The following is a 27,758-nucleotide window of genomic DNA, read 5'->3' on the forward strand; positions in this document are numbered from 1 at the left end:
TTGCTGAATTCTGTGGCCTACCAAAAGTCGGACAGGACGAGCTCATTTAGCTACTGTTTTGTACCAATTAATCTGCATTATGTATTTGGATCCAGACCAATAAAGCAATTATAAATGTTATCTCATTTTAGGACAGACAAAAGGACAAGCAATGGAAACTATTTAAATCCCAAGCAACAATGCTGATTAATTTCTGGTCAATAACTATTCTATAGCTTTCTTTCATGAAAGCTGGTGAGGTTCCAGGAAACATCGTGATCTGGGAAGCCTCTGCAGAAAAGAAAGTATCTTGGAGGACGTGCAAAATACTTGGCACCCACCCGGCGGCCCCCATCTAGCAAAGCCTGTGTGGTCTTGGCAACTGTCCTCAGGACTCTGCTTTCAAGATGAAAGAGGTGTAGCTTACCCGCTCAATACACCAAGTACAAGATTTAGTACGAAAAATGACCCAAAGATGACGAGACTGACAAAATACACCCAGGGCAATTCAAATCCCATAGCATCATTCATCTGTAAGAAATAAGATGGTCTCATAGGAGTGGGTTAATAAGAAAATCTAGTAAAGAGAGAGGGTCACATTAGAGACAGTATTCTATACATTTAATGAAACATTTACTTAGATTCAAATCAGAGACAACAGTAGTCAATACATATTCATTATATATTCCCAACACATGCACACACACACACACACACACACACACAGTCATCAAAGCTTTCAGGGCAAATAAGAGCTAACTTTGGCCACTGGTAGGGAAATCAGCTGAGATTTTGGCTCTGCCTCACAGGAAGCTGCCTTGAAAAGGGATTTTCAAAAAAGGTCTTGGTAGAGGACAAAACTAGTGTTTAGATGAAAACAATTTTCTACTCTATCCAAGTTTTTAGCACTATTTTTGATTTTAAAATTTGTGATGGTAGAAAAGTCTTACAGAGACAAATTAGCAACATGTGACTATAAATTCAATTCTTTAAAAAAAAAAACTAAAATAACAACTTTCCATTGGAAGCCAAGCTAACCAAGGAAACCTAACCTAACCTAAATCTGGATTATCCTCAAACAGCAAGTACAAGCACAGCTAAACTAATGCAAATAAACAAGTGCTCAGAAGTCAGCTAGCTGACTTGGATATTCAAGGGGGCTCTTGCAAATGAGATTTTTACAAATAAACCCCAGGAAGGATCCAGGAGAAGGAAAAAGCCCTTATCCCCCACACCTATCTTGGACCAAGATGACCCAGCCTTGAAAAGCTGGCTTCAGCTGCGAGCTGATTGGATCATCCAGAGGAATCCCTTGCCCTATTTGGGGGACAAGCTCAAGCAAGACAGATATGATCTCCCTGACATACCCTCCCAGGAGAAATTTGGTCATAAGCAGCTTTCATGCTGGAGCAAACAGGAGCTTCAAGGTTCATAGCTAGATGGAACTTTCCAACAGCACAGTTTACTGTCAAATTGGGCAAATGCTTCTCCCAGGAAGGAGATGTTAAGGAGCAGTCAAGAACAGAATGGAGACTGCAGGCCTAACTCAGCTAGAACTATATACGGATAGTGTGGGCCCATTCATGGCTCGTGCCTTGCAGATGAAAGCCCTTAGGCCTTTAAGCATATGCTTCCCTCCGCATTGTGTGGTTCCAGATTTTAGCTTTACAGAATGAGCCTCATGCATTTCACTGTTTGCCTCCTGCAGAAGCCAAATAGGGAAAAAAAAAAAAAAAACATTAAAAAAAATTACCTGACATCTGTTGCTGAAGCCTAGGGAAAGGGCATTAAATCCCTCATGAAACACCTGTTTGGCCACATGAAAACTGATGTGCTTAATAGAACTCATATCAGTCTGCACATCTTACATTGGCAATTAGAGTAATGAATGAGCCAAGGCCATGGCTGTAATTGTTGATCTAATTAAGTTGGATAAACTAATTTCAGCAGGAAGGCAGAGGGTAATTCTTCCAAAGCAACTATGCCCCCAAACTGATTTAAAAACCTGTGTGTGGAGGACAAGAAACAGGCTGCCTGGTGTAGTGGCCAGAGCCCAGCCTGGAGTCAGGACCTGCCATAGGGACCTCTCTGTTGGAACAGGCATGTGTGTGACAAGGGAGAGCATGCTTACAGGATGGGAGAAGGATGTTCAAGTCCAGGACCTCACTTTTCTACAACTCTGGCAAAGGCAGTGGGCTGGGGGAAAGGTTAAAGCTAAACAAAGGCCACAGGAGACTCTATATCTCCAGAAGTTGGGAGAGAGAAACAGAACTCAAGCTATAAGGGCCAGTCTTTCTCCCAACTAAGCCTTCTCAACCCAGCCTCTTTTCAGAGGCTAGTACTTCTTAGACCTTACCATATACATAGGACAAGTCAGAACTGGCAAGCTCTTCCCCCAGACACCCACATGAATATAGAGACTCTGCTAGTGATTTAGTCTGCATGATCTTTATCAACAATGAAGAAATTGGCATGAGCTGAAGCATTTCAATTCAGATTAATTTTTTAAATATTTATATCAAAGTTATCATGTGGAGTCACCTGGTGCCCAGGAAATAATATTCTAATAAGTTTCAGTTTTCTCGTACTTCAAAGGTTGAAAGCATAGTCATGTTTCCAATTAAAGGCCAACCTAAGGCTTTCAGTCTTTTCTAACTGTTGAAAACACCACTGGAAACTTGGGATACTGGTTGTAGCTCCCCTGAGCATGGAAAAAGAGAAAAGTACAGAAAGGCAAGCCCTTGGCTAACTAGAGTGGAATTTCCTGGGTACCTTAAATGAAGTCGATAATCAGCTTGACCATGAGAACGTCCTATTAGAGTATGACAGCCAGCACCTCCATAGGAGCTTGGAGATATGGCGAGAGGCCATAAATGATTTATATGGATAGCTCTCTCCTGAAACCAATACTTTTTAAATTAATTTCTAACATTCAAAAATGTTTCCTACAGACAACAAAATTAAAGCCCAAAGAGTTTCAGTAACCTACCCAAGGTCACACACCCAGCCCTATCCGAGCCTTAATGCTCTTCCCTTTCACTACTCCGTTCTGCATCTGGCCAGCAAATACATGTGGGTCAGATACAGCTTAATTATGTTTATAGAACTCATTTATTAAAAGAGCTCTGCAAAATAATTTTTTTCCACCAAAAGTTAATAATCCCACTCCTTACACAACCTCAACTAATCTAACTAGGAGTTAGATTTTTATATGATAATAGTAAAAACAAACCCTTTACTTAATCTGAGGGTCCCTTTGCATGACCATGGTCTTGGCTCATCCATATAATCTCCCTCCTTCTTCCTCTTCATGAAAGGCATTGTATTACAGATATAAATAACACGTGCATACCACACAGAAACACACACACACACTCCTATGACAATAAGAAAAAGGAGAAATAAGATATTACACATTGATAATGCTTAACCTTATTATCAAACTAGACACACATTTTGGGGGTGAAAATAAAAACATACCCTCTTTGCCTAACATTAAGTACATAGAGACGTCTACAATCCTGTAAGCATGGTGTTCACTGGTGAAGGGAAGCAAAAACCTACTGATGACCATTAGATACTATGTTCTCTGAAGCTACAGAGTAATATAAAATCCTATTAAGTGTCTAAAATTTAGAAGCTACTTCTGTCAGAAGCTACTTTTCAATCTGTAGACCTTCTAACTAGAGACTGCCCACATTCAAGAAGTATTTTATTACAAATTACCTTTTAACAAGTCATTATTGGAATCCTAGTTAATCCCATTTGGACTTGAGCTTAGGCTCAAAATCTACACATCAGCTGTTTTTCCTCAGCAAGTCTGTGGCATAGGAAATAATTTATAAACTTTTGTGAGCCTTTTCAATTCTACCAAACAAAGACAGCTCTGGGAAATGGCAATTAAAATTACAGCAAACCCTTCTGGTGCTGGAAGGAACAAGAAGAACCAGACCCTAGCCATCGAAAGGGTGTCCATCTGTTTTCAGGACAGGTTGGATGGGTCCCCACTCCATTTCTACCATCTCTGCTAGAGTTCTCCGGCTCCAAAGAGAAAGGAAGAGAGAGCTAAGGGTTTGTGTTGGGCTGATTTATATAATATTGAACATACAAGAAAAGTATTATAATAGGGGAAAGCCCATTTTGGCTTTAGGGTTATGTTATGAAAAGCATGAAAGAAATGCAATTTATGTTCCCTATCTTCTGTTGAGGATTCTAGAAAAGCAACTTGCCTTTATGTATAAAAAGATCAATTTTAGCCCATGGAAGCCTCAAAACGTGGGAAATAACCACCAGCTCTCTAATAGTTGAATCAGGACAGCCCAGGCCTTCTGGGGTTCCTCCAAAAAGGGACTACTAGGCACACTCAGCAAGAACTCCCCAGGCAGCACTGGGGAGTGGAGGGAGCTAACATTACTCATCCTGTTTTCTAGAGTGGAAAGTAAAGCTTGAGGAGGAAAGAGGATGAGTCTTGCTGAGTGAACAGAGGGTCTGCTTCCCTTCCCAAAGAACTGACTTCCAGGGTGTTTTTTTAGCCTCTTCAATGGCTCTAGCTACTGCAACACTGTTGTTCAAAGAAAGAATACTCCAGTGACTCTCTCCTCAAGCTGCTTACCCAATAGAGCACGTCTGTCCAGCCCTCCATGGTGATGCACTGAAACACAGTGAGCATAGCAAAGGCAAAGTTATCAAAGTTGGTGATGCCTCCGTTTGGACCAACCCAGCCACTCCTACACTCTGTGCCGTTGGCAGTACACTGGCGTCCATTCCCTGAGAACGCACACGGCGCCGGGTCCTCTTCAGCTGTGATATCTGCAAACAGAGCAAGAAGGCTTCACCACTGGAGATGAACAGCAGGAAACTCAAGTCTGAGGCAGCTGAGTATCCTTGCCTGGAACGCCCTGCCTCCCATCTCTGCTGTCACAATCCTACTTGTCCTTCAAGGTCCACTTCACATAGTTCCTCCTCTGTGGAATTTGCCATTTCCTGTACCCAGAATCCACTGCTCTCTCCTCTGGGCTCACTCACAGCACCTTTCTCAAGGCTATATAGAACAACACTATTGAATCGCCTCATGTTCTAGTTTTGAAGGTCCCTCATCTTGTTTGCCAGGACACATTACATATGGAAGAAGAACAAAAAAGAAGATTCAATTCTCATTTGTTCTGAACACAATTCACACTTGGAACTGGGTACATTTCACTGTTGTAGTTTTCTTTTCTTCTTCTCTATCATTTTGTTTTAGATTTTCTCAAAACTATGGAAGTTGTTTGGGAGAAAAATTTTTTTAAAATTTTTATGTTGGGTTAGCTAACATTTTTATTACTCACCTGAGTCAGCAAAAAAACATGTTTTGTGCATTTTTCCAATAAAAAGTTCCAATCCTATAATAGCATAGATTATGATTACAAATAATACCAAAAGGGCTATGTGAAGGAGCGGAACCATGGCTTTTATAATGGAGTTCAGGACAACTTGTAAACCTAAGAGAGAGAGAAATAAGTTTGTAAGCCAGGAAAACACTTCAGTGATGCACATATATAAATCCTACTGGTGCCTGCTTTGTGTATGACACATAATAATAAAAATCAAAGAGATATTTCAAAGCTTTTAATTAGCATTAAATCTGGATATGAGAAAAGAAGAAAACTTCAAGATTGTCTAATCCAGCTTCCTCACTTGACAGATGGAATAACTAAGGCCCGGAGAGGGGACTGTCCAACAGCAAAGTCAGTCATTCTCTATGCATTTGCTCATTCACTCAACAACGTTCCTTGAACATCTAGCATGTGGCAGGCTTAAGGTCAGTGCTTTGGGAGACATGAGGATGTATTGCATAAAGTGCGCCCTGTCAAAGAGATTGTGTTCCAGGAGACATAAGAATTAAACACAAATTAAAGGTAGCTCACAGATGCTGTATGAGTAACATCAGTTACAATTAAGGAAGGACGAAAACATTGCTTCTGAGTGAGGAGAAGAGGGAGGACCAGGCAGCAGCCTCCCTCTTGGCAGGGCTGAGGAGGGTGGACTTCTACAGGTGGGCAGGGGAGAGGCTACACCAGGCAGAGGGGAGAGGGCCCCAAAAGCACAGAAGTGAACCGGCACATTGTGGGTGGGGGGTGAGGAGTCCTGGCCGGTGGGCACACAGTGGAAAAGAATATCAGGAAAGAAAAGATTGCAGCTAGGTAGCTCCAGGTTTTGAATCTGGGTTACAGGGCCAGATTTTGGTCCATGAGCAAAAAGCAGCCTCTTTAGAAAGATAAACAGGGCAGCAGCAGACAAGACCAGTGGAGACCAGAACTCAGCAACTGAGTTTGAGGGAGAAGAATGTACCTATGGAGGCAGGGTCACAGGGCAAATTCTAGTGTCTGAACAGAAAAAAAAAAAAAAAATGATGTCAAAAGGAGACTCTCCTGGAATGAGGGAGGTAGGAGACAGGCAAAGGAAGGAGAGGGTGAGAGCAACTTTAGACTCAGCGAGTTAGATCATCAGCATATCATTAAGAGGGAAGCATCCTGAAGCTGAACCCTGGGCTTGAGAGCTGAGGGAGAACCATGAAAACCTGGATGCTATCCACAGAATAATACTCAGCCATGGACCAGGACAAGAACAAGATAATGGAAACAGGGGTAGTGGGTGGGGCAGGACTCAGGATTAGGAGTGGGTGGGAGAAGCAGAAGACCTGGGAACGGTGATGGGCAGGAACCCAGAACTCACACTAGAACTTGGTGTCCTGCATTCCTTCCACCATCCCGTGACCACAGCTTCTGCTCAGCACAGTTCCTTCTTTTCCTCTTTGTTCTCTTTCCCTTGCCCTCCCTTAGCTCTCCCCGACTGTCTCACCCTCATTAAGGCTGCCATCTTCTAATGTCTTCTCACTCTCCTAACACACATTCAAAAAATGAAAGCATATGAGCTGAGATGCTGGAATTAAATAATTTACAAATCAGAATACACCGAGCAGAGAGAAGAATATTTATCAGCAATGGTAAGAAAGACAGGGAAGAGGTGGGGACTGAATGGGAGGGAAGACTGATAAAAAGATTTCGGACTCACAAAGAGCCCATCTTTCCAAGATCCTCATTAAAACCAAAACCTTAGGTTCTGCCTTCAGATATTTAAATGCCCAAATGCCTTCTTTTGAAAAAAAAAAAAAAAAAAAAAAGATTAATAAGATGATTGTTAATGTTTTCCCCTTCTAGAAGAACAGACAGAGTTGGAAAACATCTGCTTTAATCTACATGGATAGGGTTTTTTTGGTTTATTTTTTAGACATGGATGGGTCATCCAAAATCACCATCCAGCAGTTACTGCTTCTAAATTTTATGGCAGTGAGCCATATGTTTCATGAATATGTTTATATTTAAGTTTCTTCTGTATTTCTGATTGGCCAAATTTGTGAGATAATGAAATTTGTATCTTTTCTTTTTAATCCTCACCCAAGAATTATGTTATTTTATTGGTTTTAGAGAGAAGGAGGAGGGGGAGAGAGGGGGAGAGAGGAAGGAAGGAAGGAAGGAAGGAAGGAAGGAAGGAAGGAAGGAAGGAAGGGAAGGGAGGGAGGGAGGGAGGGAGGGAGGGAGGGAGGGAGGGAAAGAAAGAAAAGAAAGAAAGAAAGAAAGAAAGAAGGAAAAGAAAGAAAGAAAGAAAGAAAGAAAGAAAAGAAAGAAAGAAAGAAAGAAAGAAAGGAAGGAAGGAAGGAAGGAAGGAAGGAAGGAAGGAAGGAAGGAAGGAAGGAAGGAAGGAAGGAAGGAAGAAAGAAAGAAAAGAGAGAGAGAGAGAGAGAGAGAGAGAAGAGAGAGAGAGAGAGAAAGAAAGAAAGAAAGGAAGGAAGGAAGGAAGGAAGGAAGGAAGGAAGGAAGGAAGGAAGGAAGGAAGGAAGGAAGGAAGGAAGAAAGAAAAAGAAAGGAGACATCAATGTGAGATTGCGTCCTGTTCGCACCCTGACTGGACTTGAACTGCAACCTAGGTATGTGCCCTGACCAGGAATTGCACCTGAAACTTTTGGTGTATGGCACAATGCTCCAATTAACTGAGCCACCCGACCAGGGCACGAAGTTGTATCATAATGTGAATTGCACACTTTCACAACATTAGGCCCCTTTGTACGTTATCGATGTGTACTTGTACAGATATAACGGGGTTCTGAGACAGAGGCAGGGGGATGAAGTGGAAGGAACACTGGGCCAGGAACTAGGAGAGCGTGGGTCTGGCCCTGTTTGCGCCCCCACTAGCTGTGGGAACCTGCACAAGTAAGTACCCCTTAACAGGCCTCGGTTTTCTAATCTAAAAGGTGATGCTGCTGAATGGGATATTCTCTAGGGTTCTTTCCCACTTTGATGGTTTAGGATCCCAATAAACACTTAGTTAACTGAGTGTGGGTGGTGAGAACTCTGCAAGTGTCTGAACAATAATACTATCTTTCAAAACATACATTTTTTACCTTCCACTTGAATGAATATATATTCACATGCACACACACAATCCTATCTTACAGGACAGTCTCAATTCTCTTTAGAAATGACTAGACAACTCCCGGATAAGTGTAAACAGTCACTCTTTCCCAGGCATGTCTAACAATTTCATATACTTGCAAAGAAATCACTGGGCCATAGTTGCTAACCATCATGGGGAAGAGCATGACCCAGAACCCCCAATCCCTCTCCCCAAAGCCCATTTGGGTTTTATGAGAGACTTGGATGTTCCCTCCCACAGCAGTTAAAATACGGGCTGAAAAGCCCTCACACAAGACTCATATCCCCCTGACCACTGACCCAGGGGAGAACATGATGCAGAGCTCGATCAAGTTTCAAAGTAATATTTTGAGGGGAAAAGGAAGAAATAAAGTTTAAAACTGGTTCTCAAGAGGATCCAGGCACACAGGACCAGTCATTTAGTGACAATCCCATGAGACAAGGGAGCCAGAGCAACGTCATGTGAGGTCTGAGTCTTCAGCGGCCAGACGTGCGCTCACGAAGCCTCGGCTCCCAGCGTCTGCTCGCAGTACATCGCAGGCAAGCTGTCCTGTCATTTGGTCTTCGGGGGAAAAAGTTGCCGTGGTTACTTTGAAATTAGATTAAGCTGTAACAACTAAATCTGAAGGAACACGGTTGCTCACTGAACTTCTCGTGTAACCACATTACACATAACAGAGCCAGTCATTTCCAAGGTATTTCTATTTTTCTCAATTGCTTCCAGACAGTTTGTGGTTTTGACTTGCGCTGATCTTTTTCAATGAAAATAAATGAACCATCTGGAAAAACAAGTACACATAAAACACCACTTCCTACATTTTAAAACATTACATTTGGAAATCTGTTTTTCTTCCAGAGAATTTCTGGTACCTTCTGAGCACCCACAGGTTTAATAAAAATTCACGAAGATCTTCCGGAGGAGCAAAACCATGAACGTGCTCTTCTGATAGCTCTCCAAGTTATACAAAACAGGTACGCCCTGCAGTAACAAATCCTTCCCCCAGCTTGAAGGAAGCTGGAAGCCACCTCATAACAGTCCTTAGAAAGGTGCTAGGACATCTACCCTCTGAAGTCCCCAACAGAGGGTGTCCCATCAGGGACAGTGTCCCATGAAGCGCACCTTCTGGAAGCATCAGTCTGCATCTCCTCAGGGCACAGGCAGGACATCTGCTCCCACGCAGGTGTCCCTCATCCTGGCCCGAAGGTCTGCAGCAAGAAGCACACTAGGACCTGGCACAGACAGGTACCATAGCCAAGTGGTTGATAGTAAAATCTCTTGCCCCTGAGGGTCTCCTCCTTGCTCCACACCTTGTGCTGGGGCTCTCCCTGCAATATCTCATTCAGTCTTCAAACCACCTTCAAGCAGGTACTACTATGCCCTACATGAAGGGTAGGACACGAAAGCATTCACTTCTTCCCCCAGAGGGGGACAGCCACAGCTAAGAGTAGAGAGCTGAGTTTTCAGAAGTCCAGCCCCCTGTTGCTCTCACTTTGAAAAGAGGCAGTGAGCTGGGCCTTCCAACATTTTCATCTACATAAATCTCTATTTTCAGAGGACAGGCCTGGGGGTGACAGCCAGTGTGCTGTCACAGAAGAAAAGCCAAACTTTTCTTCTTGAGTACAGGAGTACAGGAAACCTGTACTCAAGGCCTCATGCCACCACTTACTTCACCTCTTTGCAAGAGAAGAGTCTCTTTGACAAAATCAGGAAGGCTCATCACTGCCAGCCCCTCTCAGGGCTCTCAAGAGATCCAGTGACAACATAAGCCAAAGCGTATTTGCAAACTGCAAAGGCCCCCAACCAAGGTTGTCTGCAGAGCCCTCGGCTGCTACACAGCAACTCACCTTGTAGCACCCCGTTTCATAATCCTGAGACCCACCCAGAAGAAAAAATCAACAAAATCCTGGCTTTAGGAAACAAAACGTGCTTACTGGGCACTCCCGATACTAGTCGAAGTGGTCGTAACACTCGAAAGGCGCGGAGGGCTTTGACATCAAAGCCTCCTGATTTGCCACCAGAGTGGTTACCGCCTTCTGTTTCTTTGGTTAATTGTTCCAAAATTACACTAAACAACCTGAAAGAAGAGGGAGAGGAAGAAAAGTTAGAGTCTGTCACCCAGGGAAGCAAAACAAAATGATAATAGTAGTTATTTTTGAACAACAGCTAATTTTGTATGGCTGTTGCTTAAATAAAGAGAAAGCAAGGTCAAAGCAAGAACCAGGCAGCGAATCCTGAAAGTGACCCCTACGTTTAACATGATTTGGGCCAGTGATTGATCTCGTTTCCCTGCCAATGGCACATCCTCAAGTAAGTCAATTCCCATGGTAGAAGGGACTCACTAAGGGTCCAGTGACAACAGATGGAATTGCCCCAACAGAAGTAATGACAATACTCATAACTGCTACCATTTATAAGCACTCACCATGTGCTAAGCACTTTACATACATTATCTCATTAATCTTCATAAAATGTTATGCAGTAGAAATTATTATTAACACAATTTTACACGTGCAGAAACAAACTTCATGAAAACAAGTAACTTGCCCAAGTTCACAAAGCTAGGGGCAGAACTTAATATACGAATCCAGGTATGTTGGCCCTACTAGGAGATAGGTTCCATAAGGGCAGGGAATTTTAGACTGTTTTCACTTGTTCATTTAGTCTCTTCTAGCTTAGTGCTTAGAACAGTTCCTGATATATTAGAGGTGCTCAAAAATATTTAATGAATAAATCAGTGCATCAATATTGACTTAAAAGTCCCAAATCTTAATTGATATGTTATATACCACCTCCATCCTCATAGGGATGTTTGCGGAATGATGTAAATCACAGATGTTAAACAACTATGCAAAGGCTGAAGGCAGTAACCTACGATATTAATATAGTCATTTTCTCTTTTGAAATGTGAATAACATTGTATCTGGCAGGCACAACAAATTTTTTCCTCCTCTCAGAAGGTTTTTCGGATAAAGCTATTTTCAGACAATCTGCTCATTTGACAGTTACTTTTGCTCTTTCAAATAAACATTTATTCTTTGGAATTGCTGCTTGTTTTTCAGAATAAATATAAATTTGCCCATTTCAAATAGAATCAACTCTGGCCAATCAGATTGTGGGAGTGATTGGCCCAGGAACAAAGGAAAGGTTTCTAGAGTTTAATTAGCAGCCAAAGCAGAAACTCTGCCCCCACTAGCATGCCCCTGGATGGCCAAGACACTAAGTCCATAAAATACAGGGTGGTCTGATTTACAGTCCTGATCAGGCACAGCCGTGTCATTCTGGGGCATTTAAAGAACAATCATTTGTTTTAATAACACTACAGCAATTAGCAATGAACCCACTGGAGGGGGGAAGGAAGAAAGAAGTCCGGTTTCTACCTTCTCAAAGCTTCAGGTGATAGATTGCTCTCATTAGCATAGTTTTTTAAATTACTGTAAACCCCTGCAGCAAGGCTAAAGTTAAAGGTCTCCCCCCAAAATGAGTTCATAGCTTCACAAAAACAAAGAAAGGGGAAGAAAGAAAACCTCAAACTTTTCTGAAATGTGGCAGCCACAGGAATTTTCATCCCAAAGGGTTAGGAAAGCAGTTTATGCAGATGGTGACTTAAGATCGCTTTCAAGTACCAGTATTTTGCAATGTACATTTTATGGTCCTTTATCCCCAATTCTTCATTAGTGTCCTTGAAAACAGATGAATAATGTATCTTTCCCATCACAGAGGAGCCTGAGTCAGAGAGGGAAGCTGGCTGCTGTTTCCAGACAGCCAGTAGTGGAAGGGGTCAGGCAGGCTTCCATTCCTAAGAGCTAGGAGGCATTAAAGAAGTCCCTCCCTTTACCTGGGCTTCAGTTTCCTCTGTAAAATGAGAAAACTGGATTAAATGATCCAGAGCTCCACCCCCTTCCCATTCTAATATTCTGCGATTCCATTCCCTTCACCTCCACCTACAACCAAAAAAAAAGTACTATCTGCCTAACGAGCTGAGAACATGAGGAGACAGCATTTGATCCTAGATTCTTATTAAAAGTTTACCCCAAGACAGTAGAAAAAAAGCAAGGAGCTACCTAACCTGGCTCAAGCCAGAAGCATCAGAATGAGTACTGCACATCCTTATTCACAAAGCTTAAGTGAAAAGTCTGAATACTAGAAATATGTTTATTGAAAAATTAAAGGTAGGGAATAAAAGTTGGCTCAGGTTAAACTTTCCTAGACAGGGAATAATATCAACTCTGGTAGACCCATTGCATCCTCCTGTGGTCACAATATTAACAGTTAACATTTCAGACATATCAATTACTTTCTTAATGTCTCTGTTATTAGGAATGACAAAAGCAGGTCGCGGCTGCCTTGGAACGGAAAATCCATTGGAGTGAGATACAGACTGCAGTGGGAAACTTTAGGGAGTAAGAATTAGATTCAAATGAAGACATCATTTAATTTTTCACTCTTCTAAATTTCTCTTCCACTCTTTGACTACAATTCAATGCCTATTTTGGAAGAATGATACTTTAAAGTTCTTCATATTTAATGAGAAAAAAATCAATAAATCCAGTTCCACTTTAGTCTCCTCGATTTTTTTACTTTTTCATAAACAATGTTATTGCTGTTAATTTATAATAAAATACACCCACTTAAAGTGTACAATTATATGTTTTGACAAACATATATGCCCAAGTAATGAACACCACAGTCAAGATATCCAGTGTCTCTGACAGTTTCCTCACGCCCTGTTGCAATCTTCCTCCCTCTAAGCAGCGCCTTGGGCAGCCACTGATGGGCTGATTATCATTACTTGGGGTTTTTCTTCTCTTTTCCTGACTCTTAAACAGAACCATACAGCTTGTTCTCTTTTGTATCTTCTTTTGCTCACCATGTTTTTGAGAGTCATCCAAGTTGTTACATTTGTCAGCAGTTATTTTTATTGTTGGGTGATATTCCATTGTATGAATATAACACAGTGAGATATTCATTCACCTGTTGAGAGATATTTGGATTGTTTCCACCTTTTTTCTATCATGAAATAAAGTCTCTTTGAGACCATTTATTTTCCCTTGTCTTGGATAAGGACCTACTAGTAATACTGGTAATATGGTCATATAGTTACTGTATGATTCATTAATATTGTAAGAAATTGGCAAACTTTTCCAAAACGATTGTACCATTTTCCATTTCTACAAGCAGTGTAAGAGAGCTCCAGTTGCTCCATATCTTGGTTAACATTTGGTATTGTCCATCATTTCACATTCAGTAATACTAGTAGGTATGTAACTGCTGTCCTTGTGGTTTTAATTTGCATTTTTCTAATTACTAATGATGAACATCTTTTAAAATGTTTGGTGACCATTTAAATATCTTCTTTTGTGAAGATCTGTTCAAATCTTTTGCTCATTTATGTACTGGGTTGTCTTATTACTATTGAGTTGTAAGAGTTCTTTACATATTCTCAATACAAATCCTTAATTATATATTTGTACTTTGAAATTTTTTCCTAAGCAGTGCATTACTTTTTCATTTTCTTCACACAGGCTTTTGAATAAAAGTCTTAAATTTTGATAAGGTCCAAAATTTCAATTACTTTTTGTATGATTAATGCTTTGTATCCTAAGAAATCTCTGCCTACCCCAATGTCATAAAGATTTTCTACTAAAAATGTTATAGTTTTAGATTTCACATATAGGCCTGAGATCTATCATATTAAGGCAGTATCTGTATGAAGTAAGAATAAAGTCTTCTTTTTTATATAGGTAAATAGTTGTTCTGGCACCATTTATTGAAAACAGTTTCCTCAAACCACTGAATTATCAAGGAACCTTTGTCTAAAATTAATTTTATCGGTCTATTTCTAGACTCCCTATTCCGTTCCATTGTTCTTTTATGTCCTTATGCCAACATCACACTGTCTTGACTATTTACTATAGTTTTATAGCAAGCCTTCCAACCAGGTTCTAGCTTTGTTGTTAAATACTTCTTTAGCTAATCTAGAGCCTAATTTTCATTTAAATTTTCAAATAGATTTGGCAATCTCTACAACAATCTTGCTGGGATTTAGATTAAAATTCAACCTACAGATTAATTTGAGAAGAACTGATATCCTAACAATATTGAGTCTTCTAATCCATGACATTGTACATCATTCCATTTATTTAGGTCTTCTTTGCTTTTTCTCACAAAGGTTTGGTCATTTTCAGTGTACTATCCCTAAATATTTCATGTTTTTTAATGCTATAGTAGTCTTTAAATTTTCATTTCCCAGTGATTCATGACTATTACATAGAAATTCACAGGCTTTTTCATACTGACCCTTTACCCAGAAATATTGCTAAATTCATTCAGAAAGCACAACTCTGTTTGATTTTCATCTTTTAAAATTCACTCTTTTATGACCCTGAATATGTCTCTCCAGTTAATACTCCACATGCCTGTGAAAAGAATGTGTATTCTGCTCTTGTTGGTGGAATCTTCTAAGAATGTCAGTTAAATCAGGATGGTTGATGATACTATCCAAATCTCCCTGTATCCTTAGTAATTTCCTGTCCACATGTTCTATCAACATTCAAGAGTGTTAAAATGTACAACTACAATTGTAGATTTGCCTATTCCTCTTTTTGGTTTTGTCAGTTTTGGCTTTGTGTATTTTGAAGCTCTGTTATTAGGCATATATATATATATATATATATATATATATATATATATATATATGATTATTATATTTTCTTTATTAAATAACTTTATTATTATGAGGTGTCTCTCTTTATCCTTGATAATACTCCTTGTTCTGAAGTCTACTTTGTTGGATATTAATATAACCACTTGAGCTTTCTTTTGATTAGTTTTTGCATGGTATGTATTTTTCTGTCCTTTTACTTTCAAATTGTTTGTGTCCTTATATTTAAGTAGTTTTTATATATACTATAGAGTGGAGACTTTTACATATAAAATCAGAAAAACTCTAGATTATAATAAGGGTTTATAAATCTGAGTTTCAATCTATCATTTTGCTCTTTCTTTTCTATTGTTCTGTCCATTGTTCCTTTTTCCTTCTTCTCTGCCTTTTTTGGATTGAGCTTTTGAAAAGAAATCCATTTAATCTCCTTCAGTATAGGCCTATTACCTACACCTCTTCACTCTTCTAGTGGCTCTTCTAGAGCAAATGTCAGGGGGAAAAAATGAATAGCATAATTGGTTGGTACAAAATAGACAGGGGGAAGTTAAGAGTAATATAGGGAAGGGTGAAGCCAAAGAACTTATATCCTTGACCCATGGACATGAACTAAGGAAGGTGGGGTTGCTGGAGAGAAGGGGGTTACTGAGGAGAGGGGAGAAAAGGGAAAAGAAATTGGGACTACTGTAACAACATAATCAATAAAATATACTTTAAAAAAAAAACCCACAACTTCTCTGAAGTGCCAGAGAGTAACCACTGAAGGATTTGCAGGCCATAGAGTCTCTGTCCTAACTACTCAATTTTGCCATCTTACCACCAAATAGCCATATACATGAGTGAGTGTGACTGTCTCCTAATAAAATTTTATCTACTAAAGCAAACAGCAAAATACTTCATCAATGTGGGGTGGGGGAGGCAGTAAACCAGATTTAGTCTATGGACTGAAATTTGCCAGCCCATGCTCCAGGATTTACAATGCATATTTTTAACTTATCACAGTTTACCTTCAAATAATATTTCATCACTTCACCTACCATACAAGCACTTTGCAGTAGTACATGGCTTTTTCCTTGTTCCTGTCCTTGGTACTATTGTTGTCATGTATTTTACTTTCATAAAAGCTATAAACTCCACAATACATTATTTAATCAATTAATTTTTAAAGAGATTTTAAAATGAGAAAAATGTTTTAATTTTTTCCTAGGTATTTACCCTTCCTGGCCCTCTTTATTCCTTTTGTGCAGATCCACATTTCTTTTTGTTTGTTTGTTTTTAAGTATATTTTATTGATTATGCTGTTACAGTTGTCCCAATTTTTTTCCCCTTTACTCCACTCTGCCCAGTACCCCACTTCCCTTCAGCAATCCCACCCCTCTTAGTTCATGTCCATGGGTCGTGCATGTAAGTTCTTTGTCTTCACCCTTTCCTATATTATTCTTAACTTCCTCCTGCCTATTTTGTACCAACCATTTATGCTTCTTAATCTTTGCACCATTTCCCCATTTCCCCCCCTGCCTCCTCCCAGCTGATAACCCTCCAAATGTTCCCCATACCTGTGATTCTGTTTCTATTCTGGTTTGCTTAGTTGGGTTTGGTTTTTATTTTTTAAGATTCAGCTGTTGATAGTCATGAGTTTGTTGTAATTTTAATGTTCATAGTTTTGATTTTGTTTTTCTTAAATAAGTCCCTTTAACATTTCATATAATAATGGCATGGTGATGATGACCTCCTTTAGCTCTACCTTGTCTGGGAAACACATTTCTACCTGGTATCATTTTCCTTCAATGTAAATAAATTCCTTTAACTTTTGCTGAGATGCAGATCTACTGGTGATGAATTCTCAGCTTTAGTTCATCTGAAAAAGTTTGTCTGGGTTTTTTTTTTTACTTCAATTTTGAAAGATATCTTCATGAATAAGAATTTTAGGTTCCCTAGTACTTTAAAGATGTCTCTCTAGTGTCTTCCTGCTTCCATAGTTGCTGACAAAACGCCTGTAACATATTTTCTCTGACTTCTTCTAAGATTTTCTCTTTATCTTTGGCTTTAAGCAATTCAATTATGATTATAATGTGCTTTGATGTAACTTTCTTCATGTTTATTTTGCTTGGGCTTTACTGAGCTTCTTGGATTTTTAAGTTCATATTTTTCATCACATTTAGAAAATTTGGAGTAATTTATTCAAGTATTTTTTGCTGTCTCCCCTCTATCTCCTCTCTTCTGGGATCTCAAATATACATACTGGAGCATTTGATATTGTATCACAGGCCACAATAGTGGTTTTCTTTTTTTTATCCAGCATTACTCTTTGTGTACTTCAATGTCTTCAAGTTCCTTGGTTTTTTTCTTCTATTGTGTCTAATCTGCTGTTAAACCGATCCAGAGAATTTTTATTCCAGATATTTGTCAGGTCTTTATACTGTCCCATTTTTCATCATTGTAGTCATACATACCTTTAAATCCATAAACATATTTATAATAGCTGTTTTTAAAGTTCTGTAAAATAATTCTTTACTAATTCCATCATCTCTGTCATTTCTAGGTCTGTTTCTATTGACAGGATTTCCTCCTGGTATGGGTCACATTTCTTCATATGTCTAGTGATATTTTACTAGATGCTGGACACATTGTTAAATGTCTGGGTTTTGTTGTCTTCCTTTAAAGAGTGTGGAGTTTTGTGTTGTCAGGCAGTTAAGTTACTTGCGTATCAGTTTGCTCCTTCTCAGGCTCCTTTCTATACATTATTAATAAGGATTTTGGGTAGTCCTTACTCTAGAGCAGAGGTTGGCAAATTCATTTAATAAAGGGCCAAACAGCAAATATGGGATGGGGTAAAAGTCAGTTTACAGTTGTTTGTATGAAAATAATATATTAATAAATAATACAACATTAAATAAATTCTGTTTCACATACTCACAACTCTAAACCAATTTTTGTCCCACCCCATATTTTATGCTTTGTAGACCTAAACTACTCAACTCTGTAAACAAATATGTGACTATGTTACAATAAAAATTTATTTATGAAAATCAGTGACAATCTGGATTTGGCCTGTTGCCATAGTTTGTCAACCCCTGCCCTAGAGCTAGTTTATCCCCAATACTAATGTTCCTCTGGAGTCTTTACTGATATCCCAGGGTATTCAATGACATCTTCCCACTCCTTTTAGTGTTCCCTAATAGTGTTCTTTGGCCTCACAGAATCTCATCTTATGTAATTATAGCTTATTCTTCAGCCAAAACTCAAGAGGACCCCAAGGAATATTTATAGAGCTCCTTTTCTGAATAGCTCCCTCCCCTTCCATACTATGCCTCTCAAATTTAAGCCACCTCAGCCTCTCTGAACTCTTGTTTCTGTCTCAACTTAACGAGCCCACCACACTGTGCTTGGTTCCCTCTCCGTGCTGTACTACAATCTGAAAAATGTCTCCAGGCAGAAAGCCAAGGTAGACTGTAGGGTAGGAACAAAAGATATAAAGCTAAGCATCTCCATCTTCTAGCTGAACAAAAAGTCCAGGGTCTGGAGAGGCACAAGAAGATTATTGCAGAATCAAGAGACCTACAAGGCTCATGCTAGCCATTCCTGTTAGAGTTCACCAAATACAGGAAGGTATGGTACATATCTACAATCAGTTCATTTTAGTTATACTACATTTGGTGAAACACCTTAAATGCCAATGTACTATGGTGGTTTTTGCAAAAGCTAAATTTTTTCCCCATAAGTCTAATTATCCCACTGGGTCACCATTTTGGATCCCATTTTAACCTCCTCAGTGAAATGACAGGCTTAAAACTTATCCCACTCTCCCAATATCCAGCTACATTAGTCTCCCATAAAAAGCCAAAGGATTCATGATAAAAGAATAAACCAAAAGAAAAACTACATTGCTCAACTATAAAAGGTAGTTGAACAAAGTCATGGAGATGAAACCAGAGAGGCCATTTAACAATCTCTCTCTACAGGACCAAATGTGATTTGAGGAGCAGCCCGCTTTATAGCTGGGTAACTAAGACTCAGCGATTGGGATTACTTTATTTTTCTATGTGGGTATCTGGTCCAAAGGCCCAGCATTCCTTTGACACTGATTCATTTTTCTCTTGCTGGCAACATTTCCAGGTGTGGAGGGACCAGAATAACACGGGCCGCTGTTTTTCATTTTAACATTCTCCTTAAACTAAAACTGTTGGTGTCTTCTTCCTGTGACAGGATTTCAGGATAACACCTGCTTCTCTGCATTTTCTGGCTTATTTCACTTCATGCCAGATACCTGATATTATTCAGACACTTGTTTTGTTATTTAAAATGGGATAGTAGCATGCCAAAGTTTTTTCCCACAAATTAGCAGAATTAATAGCTTTTTTCAAGGGATGTTAAACAGCAGAGTACCTCACCACGAAAAGAATTTATTACTTTTTTACTGTTTTGGGTTTTCTTTAACTTAACAGGGTGCTAAATATAAGAGCTCTACACATTTAACTCAAATCACCAGCAAGGCAGGCCTGTATGTGGACTCTAAAGGCCTTATAAGATGAACGCACTCACATTAGAAGCTTAGACTCCCTTCTACAACCATTACTGAAAATGGGAGTAAAAACCATGAGAGAATTTCAAACCAGTTCTGCCCAGAGATCAACAGCAGTATCTCCAGTCTTTAAAGAAATCTTGGCAGGTTCTGGCTGCAATCACTGGCATAGAGGAATAATCATATTTCATCAAAAGACACTGTTTTTCTGTTATTCCCGACCTCCCCTCCAAACAAACATTTCCCAAAAATAAAAGGAACTTACCCTACTATTACTATAACAAAATCCAGTAAATTCCATCCATTCCTAACATAAGCATTAGGATGCAGCAATAATCCATATGCTATAATCTTCAAAAATGTCTCAACTGTAAAAATAATCAGGAAGGCATATTCTACTTTTTCCTGTGAAGAGAAGCAAAGGGAGAGGGCAGAAAAAGAAGAAAAGATTTTTTAATAGGTATTAGAATGAATAGCTCATATCCAAGCATTTTTCTCCAAGCAAAATTTCACTATGAGAAATGGAACAATTAATACTGTACCTGGGCTGGGAAGGCATTTTAATTCTAACATTGAATTTCTCATAAGCAACTAAGTGGAAGACACTTTCCACTTGGGGCTGCATGACTGCATTTTGCCACCTGCCCTGATGCATGTGCAATGAGCCTGCCAGGACATAACGGGCATGTTTGCTATTTGCACACATTTGCAAAACACAGCATGTTTTCCTCCTGAGGTTGCCAAATCAGGCCCAAAAAAGCACAAGGGTGCAACAAAGATCGCAACGGCAGCTTTGAACAGAATGTCCTCTGGAAGAGAGGAGGATGTGTGTGTTTTGACCCTCTCTTGCTCTTGGCTAATGTCTGACTTCTAAGTCAGGGTCAGCTTTGTCACTGAGCAGCAAGGTGACCCTGGCAAAGCCTGTCCTCTCCTCTGGACCTAAGTTTTGTCATCTGTACCGTTAAGGGGCTGAACTGTCTGCTTATTGGCATGCCACCTCTTGGATGACAGTGCTGAGTGGTCACCACATATGTCCCAGGCCAGGCTCAACCTTCTCTTCTAACAGCCCAAGCAGTCATTCCAATGTGGTTGCCACAGACCTCTGAGATGCTGCCCTCAGGCTGCGTGGCTCTTAGAACCTTTCCAGTCCCAACTCCTGCAACCCCATATGTATAGAAAACATATTCAGCAATCTAGAAACTTTGACTCTTTCCTCTTATATAAAGGTTTTCTTTAAACAGCTCCAGTTTTAACAAAAATATGAACCAACTGGGATGTGTGTGATTAATTTTACAAGAGGCATTTCCTGGTAAGAAGCTACTTAAATACCGGTTGGCTAGAAAGTCTGTTTAGTTTTTTTCATAAAAGACATATTTTTCATTTTTACCAATAACTTCATTGATTTGGACATTTTGAGTATGCCAGCTACCTCCCATGGGGTATAAGGACGATTGTTCTCAATTAATGCTTCGATTTGATCGCTATCAACTTCAACTCATCTGCCCAACCCTGGAGCATCATCCAGTGAGAAACCTCCAGCACAAAACTTCACAAACCACTTTTGATATGTTCAATCAGTCATAGCACCTTCTCCATACCCTGCCCAAATATTTTTTTCTGTGTTTCACTTGCATTTTTACCTTTCTTGAAATAATAAAGCATAATATGCTAAAATGTGGCATATTTTCTTCCACCTTCAATATTAAAATGGCTACACAAAAGTTCACCAATTTTGATAATTTTTTAAAAATGTACCGTGATATGACAGCTGTCACAATATAATCTAACAAAATTGTTTCAAATGAAGTTAAAGACCACTAAGCAGTACTGGAGTCACCTTATGAGAAAAAAACAACAACAAATTTTTGGCCAACCCAATGACAACTAAATGAAAAATCATCAGTTATTAGGATGCCTAGTGCAAGAGCTCATGTAAATTTGTCCCAGCAGAGACTTAGTGAGCACCTCTTCTTCATGGTGGGCCCATATCAGGAGCCAGGGTTAGAAAACCATCTCCAGTTTGGCCCCCATCCACAAAAGGCTTAGTCTGATGGGGCGGGGGAGGGGGGGCGGTGCAGGTTTCTCACATGCACACAGATCAAGTCCCAAGAGAGGTAAGTGCCAAAGAGCAAGCCTGCATCTTCAGCCCTCTGATAGGGCCAAAGGGTTAACCCACCCCTCCCCAGCAAGGATTTTTCTTTGTTATATGTGACTGCTATTTTGCCTAAGCCATCCTGGGCTCGAGCCATATGCCACCAGAATGCTAGGCCACTGTTGCTGGCCAATTCTAGTCCCCAGCTGACCTTCCACAGGTCCTGTGATAGCATCCTTCCTCTTCTCCACCAGGGGAACTGTCCAACCCCTGGGATCAGCCTTCACCCCATTCTCAACTCCCTATTGGTCATGTCAGAAAGCCAGTTCCTCAGTTCTTTCTTCCTGGGTCCCTGTCACTCCTAACCTGTCCTCCAGAGTACCCGCTGATCTTCTGCACATCATCATAGCAGTCTAATGAACTCTTTTGTGCTGTGAGTTAGCCAGAGTCAGTGTGTTTTCAAGTTTAAAAGCCTAGCTTGATACACACGCCTATATTCATTGCAGCATTGTTTTTGAATAGGCAAGATATAGAAGCAACCTAGGTGTCCATTGATAGATGAGTGGGTAAAGAAGAGCTGGTATACGTACATACAGTGGAATATTACTCAGCAATAAAAACAGAATAAAATCTTGCCATTTGCAAAAACACAGATGGACCTAGCGAGTATTAAGCTAAATGAAATAAATCAGAGAAAAACAAATGTCATATGATTTTACTCACATGTAGAATCTTAAAAAACTAAAAAAAAAAAAAAAAAAAGGACTCATAGAAACAGAGAACAAACTGATGAGGAGGGAGGTAGGGGATGGGTCAAAACGGGGGAGGCGAGTAAGAGGTACAAGCTTCCAGCTATAGCAGAAATGAGCCACAGGGATGTAATATACAGCAGAGGGAGTATAGTCAATAATATAGTAACTTTGCAAAGTGACAGATGGTTACTAGACTTACTTTGGTGATCACATCATAAAAGTATATAAATGTTAAACCACTATGTTGTACATCTAAACTAACATAATATTGTATGGCAATTATACTATAATTTTAAAAAGATGTTAAGTCTAGCTCCTTTGCAAGTTCCATACCCTTGCTTCCTCCAGACCTTCCAACAAGCGGGTCCTGTCCTGGGGCTGGCTCGTCCCGTGCACCCCAACCCCTCCGCCAGGCTATGAAGACCTTCCTTGACCATGACCTCACTCCCTCCCACTCCAGATTAGGGTCAGCAGTTTGTAAAATGCTCCCAGAGGAGCAGGCTCCCTCCCTGCAACACACAGACCTCCAGGGACTCTGTTTACTCTCCACATTCCCTGTGGCCTCACACGAGCAAGGGCTCCTCTTCCTGTTCACTGCCATATTCCTGAGTGGGGTGCTGCCACAAGAGAGGCATCCACTATTATGGATGTTCTGTGGAACAAGGGCCCACTTTGCTATTGGGTAGGGAGGAGAGATCCAGGAGGGCTTCAATGAGGCAGTGATGTTAACTTTGAGAGCCAAAAGGAAGAGCAATTCTGTTGCTTTAATCCCTGAAAAGATCAATCCACTGTACCAAAATTAGACCCTGATCACCCAATGTAGATCATCGACGTGTTTTGGAGATGTAGAGTTCTAAGGGAACAAGATAAGCTGAAAACAGCACATTGGTTTTATAATTCCACTTTCCTTTTTATCCTTTCTGCTTTATTTACTAGGCCAGATGGGGGAAAAAAGGCTTTTGCTGCCATCAATATTCATAGCAGTTACATCCCTACTTCAACACAGAGCTATACTTTAGAGCAGAAAAACAAGACAAGGAACAGAGAACAGAGAGTACACCTACCAAACAAAGCTTGTTTTTCCATTTTGGCTTTTATTTATAAGTAATTTTGCCACAATAATATGGGGGCTATTAGTATAACTGAATTGTTTAGGGTTTTTTTATCCCCTTCTCTTGTCCTCTCCTCTCTGTTTTAAAGAATTTAGTTTCTCTTTCCAAAACCCTCAGTGCATTCCTTGATGGAACTGATTATAAGGAATACAACCTTGCTTTAAACTGACTCTATCACAGAGGCCCTACCATAATGGCAGCTAAACAATCACAGCCTGGAGAGCTTGACAGACCAGCTTGTCTAGAAGCCAGTGTCATCCTAGTCCCCAACCCTGCTGTTAGAAAGGACTCCTATAAAACAAACAAACCTCCATATTAAGCAAATGTAGTGGAAAAAGAAATCTTGCAAAACAACAATCATGGGAAGGGGAGGTAATTACCTACTTCAAAAAAAATTGTTCATTTGAGGAAAATATGTTGAGTTAGTAATTTGAAAAGGAAGCCACCAAGAAAGTCAAGTCCCTAACTGGGCAAAGTGGAAATGGACAGGGAGCTGAAAGAGCCTGTGAGAGGCCCCACGGAGAAGAAGTGAGTCTGTGGCCAGGATGGAGGAGAGCACAGAGGAAGAAACAGTGGTGAGAATGAAGCAATGGGGCTGCATGACCTGGACACGAAACGAGATGTCCCCAGGGTAGGGCTGCCCCTTAAAGCCCTACCCCAGGCTAAACAAAAAGAGTAAACAATTCCTGCACCCCAGTCTCCCTGCATTTGCCAGGCAAAGCCATGTGCTTGTGGTACTCACCAGGGACCAGCAGGGATTCCTCTCCCTGACAGGAGAACCTGGGTGGGCAGAGCCAGTCCACGTTTCTTTTAAGAAACTACCAACTCCCTGAAGGGTGGTATGGATCAGTTGGTTGGATGTCATCCCAGAAAGCAAAATTCCTGATCAGGGCACATGCCTGGGTTGTGGGTTCAACTGATCAATGTTTTTCTCCCTCTCTTTCTTCCTCCCTTCCCCTCTCTCTAAAAATAAAATATATTCTTTAAAAAAAAAGCACCAATACCTCATTTTTAAATTTTTTAAAATTATTTTAAAATTATATTTTATTGATTATGCTATTACAGTTGTCCTGACTTTTCCCCCTTTCCCCCCCTACACCCAGCACCACTGACTCCCTCAGGCCATCACCACACCATGTTCATGTCCATGGGTCATGCATAGCTATTTGGCTGCTCCATTGCCTATACTGTCCTTTCCATTCCCATGGCTTTTCAGTAACTACCTATTTGTACTTCTTAATCGCCTCACCTCTTCATCCATTCCCCTACACCCCCTCCAATTTGGCAACCATCAAAACAATCTCTGTAAACATGATTCTGTTTCTGTTCCTCTTGTTCGCTTACTTTGTTTTTTAGATTCAATTGTGGATAGACATGTATTTATTACCATTTTGTTGTTCATAGTTTTGATCTTCTTTTTCTTAAATAAGTCCCTTTAACATTTCATGTAATAATGGTTTAGTGATGATGAACTCCTTTAGATTTTTCATATCTGGGAAGCTCTTTACCTGCCCTTTGATTCTAAATGATAGCTTTGCTGGCTAGAGCAATCTTGGCTGTAGATCCCTGCTTTTCATGACTTTGAATATTTCTTGCTAGTCCCATCTAGCCTTCAAAGTTTCTTTTAAGAGATCAGCTGGCAAGTCTTATGGGGACTCCTTTGTAGGTAACTAACTACTTTTCTTTGGCAGCTTTTAAGAATCCCTCTTTATCTTTAACCTTTGGCATTTTAATTATGATGTGTCTGGTGTGGTCCTCTTTGGGTTCATCTTGCTTGGGACTCTCTGTGCTTCCTGTATTTGTATGTCTATTTCCTTCACCATATTAGAGAATTTTTCTTTCATTATTTTTTAAAATAAGTTTTCAATTTCTTGCTTTCTCTTCTCCTTCTGGCATCCCTATGATTTGGATGTTGGTGCATTTGAAGATGTCCCAGAGGCTCCTTAGCCTGTCCCCCCTCTTTTTTTTTTTCCTTGCTGTTGTGATTGAATGCTTATTTCTTCTTTTTTTAAATTTTATTTTATTTTTAAGTATATTTTATTGATTATATTGTTACAATACTTCCAATTTTTTCCCCTTTGCTCCCCTCCACCCAGCACCCCCCCCAGCAATCCCCCATTATTTCTTCTTTATGTTCCAAATTATTGATTTGATTCTTTGCTTCATCCTCTCCATATTGGTTCCCTGTATATTTTTCTTTATTTCACTTAATGTAACCTTCATTTCTGCCTGGGTTGTTTTTTTATGCTGTTGAAGTACCCAGTGAGTTTCTTGAGCATCCTTATAACCAGTGTTTTGAACCTTGCATCTGACAGATTGCTTATCTCCATTTCATTTAGCTCTTTTACTGGAATTTTGATCTGTTCTTTCATTTTGGCCATGTTTCTTTGTCGCCTCATTTTGGTAGCCTCCCTGTGTTTGTTTCTATGTATAGGTAGAGCCACTATGACTCCTTATCTTGGTATTGTGGCCTAATGTAATAGGTGTCCTGTAGGGCCCACCACCACCCTGCCCCTGCACAGCCTCCCCTATCACCTCAGCTTGGTATTTGAGGAGCATCCTTTATGTGGACTGAGTACATCCTCCTCTTGTAGTTGAGCCTTGATTGCTGTTGGCAGGTCAATGGGAGGGGTTTACCCAGACTAGTCAGCTACAAGGACCAGCTGTGATCACTGACCACCAACCTCTGCCCTCTATGGAGGATCATCTGTGCAGGGGCACAGTTGTGATGCTCCAACATGATCTGTAGCTGTCCACTAGCTATGCTGGCCCTGGGTTTTCCCAGGTGGTGCAGGCCAAGGTCAGCCCCAACCTGTGTTCTGCCCGGCACCACCCTGAATGAGCTATAAAGCAATCTGAGATGGCTGCTGCTTGCATTGCACTTGGAGATTCCCAGCAAAGCCAAGCTGTGAATCTAGACTGGCTGCTGCTAGTGCTGGGCCTGGGGCCACTTAGCAAGAGACATGGGGATTAGGGACTAATTGAGGCCAGCTGTTGCTTGTTTGAGAGGATTTAGGAAGTTGTGAAGCATGAGGCAAAATCAGTCATTCATATGGAAAAGTCACAATTAATGGTTTGGGTGGGCACATAAGTTAAGTAGGATAGAGTCTCAGGGGATCTCTAGGGCAGGGCAACAGTGTTAGCTAGGTAGATGGAGTCTCAGTTATGGCACCCGCCTGCTGGCTCTGTGGCTCTGTGGCTCTGTGGCTCTGTGGCTCTGTGGGGGGAAGGTTCAGAAAAGGACAATGGCCTTTTCCTACCTTTCTGTCTGAGAGAAAGCTGTCCCCCTCCACCCCAGCTCCTGCCTTGATGCCAGACACTTCACTTCCTCCATGTTTGCCACTGGTGCCTTTCAAGCTGCCTGGTACTAGAGCTCAGAGGGAGTGAATCTGAGTAGGTGAATCCATGTGTGGGTATTTTAAGGGGAACTGCTTGAGACTTCAGAAGTTTCTTCCACCAATTCAATCACTGCTGGTTTTTGCAGCCAGAAGTTATGGGGACTTATCTTCCTAGCACTGGACCCTGGTTTAGGGGCCTGATGTGGGGCTAGGACTCTTCACTCCCATATCCCTCCCGAATTTTCATCTACCACACATGGATATAGGACCAGCCCATTCTGCATCTCTGCCCCTCCTACCAGTCTGGGTGGATGGTGGTTTAATTCTATAGTTGTCAGGCTTTCAATCAATTCAGTTTCTGACAGTTCTGAGCAATGGTTGTTTTATATTTCAGTTGTAATTTTGATGTTGTTGTGTGAGGAGGCAAGCCGTGTTTACCTATGCTGCCATCTTGACTGGAACCAGACTCCCACCAATTCCTCTTAATCAGAGATCATGCTATATGAATGAAAGTCCCTCATGAGACTTTAAGGCACCAGAGAAATAAAGGTTCCAAATTTAATTCTAAAACCTCATTTATTTTCTTTAAACATTGAAGTTTTACCAAACAGAAGAGGCTCTAAATCAACAGTCTCAAAATCAGTTAACTTTATACAGAACTTTGAGAAACAGAAATTGCAATGAGCAAGGGATGAGAGGGGCTGGGATCCTCAACTTGGCTGTACTTGTACTTGTTTGATCCTTGTACTTGGTTGTCAGCTCTCCTATTCTCAGGAGTCCTTTTACTAGTGCTGTGGTACAAACATCCAACCAGACATCCCTGAGCACTTGGG

The 27,758-nt window shown here is 40.5% G+C and overlaps 1 protein-coding gene across 6 annotated transcripts in view; it reads right to left on the bottom strand.

Moving 5' to 3' along the window:
• The window catches only part of CACNA1D (calcium voltage-gated channel subunit alpha1 D), a 334,585-nt gene that overhangs the window by 134,099 nt on the left and 172,728 nt on the right, over nt 1-27,758 (bottom strand). For 3 of the 6 annotated variants that reach the window (XM_090284019.1, XM_090284018.1, XM_090284016.1), the window contains exons 4-8: nt 19,897-20,036; nt 10,383-10,525; nt 5,307-5,459; nt 4,592-4,788; nt 407-510 (exon numbers count right to left, since the gene is read on the bottom strand). In XM_090284019.1, the coding sequence (XP_090140145.1) occupies nt 407-510; nt 4,592-4,788; nt 5,307-5,459; nt 10,383-10,525; nt 19,897-20,036 (737 nt within the window). The remainder of the gene's footprint in view (nt 1-406; nt 511-4,591; nt 4,789-5,306; nt 5,460-10,382; nt 10,526-19,896; nt 20,037-27,758) is intronic. The other 3 variants (XM_090284014.1, XM_090284017.1, XM_090284013.1) reach the window with 1 other exon arrangement.

The sequence above is a fragment of the Furipterus horrens genome, unplaced genomic scaffold, assembly GCF_987537825.1.
Source record: "Furipterus horrens unplaced genomic scaffold, mFurHor1.1.pri manual_scaffold_7, whole genome shotgun sequence".
Classification (NCBI taxonomy): domain Eukaryota; kingdom Metazoa; phylum Chordata; class Mammalia; order Chiroptera; family Furipteridae; genus Furipterus; species Furipterus horrens.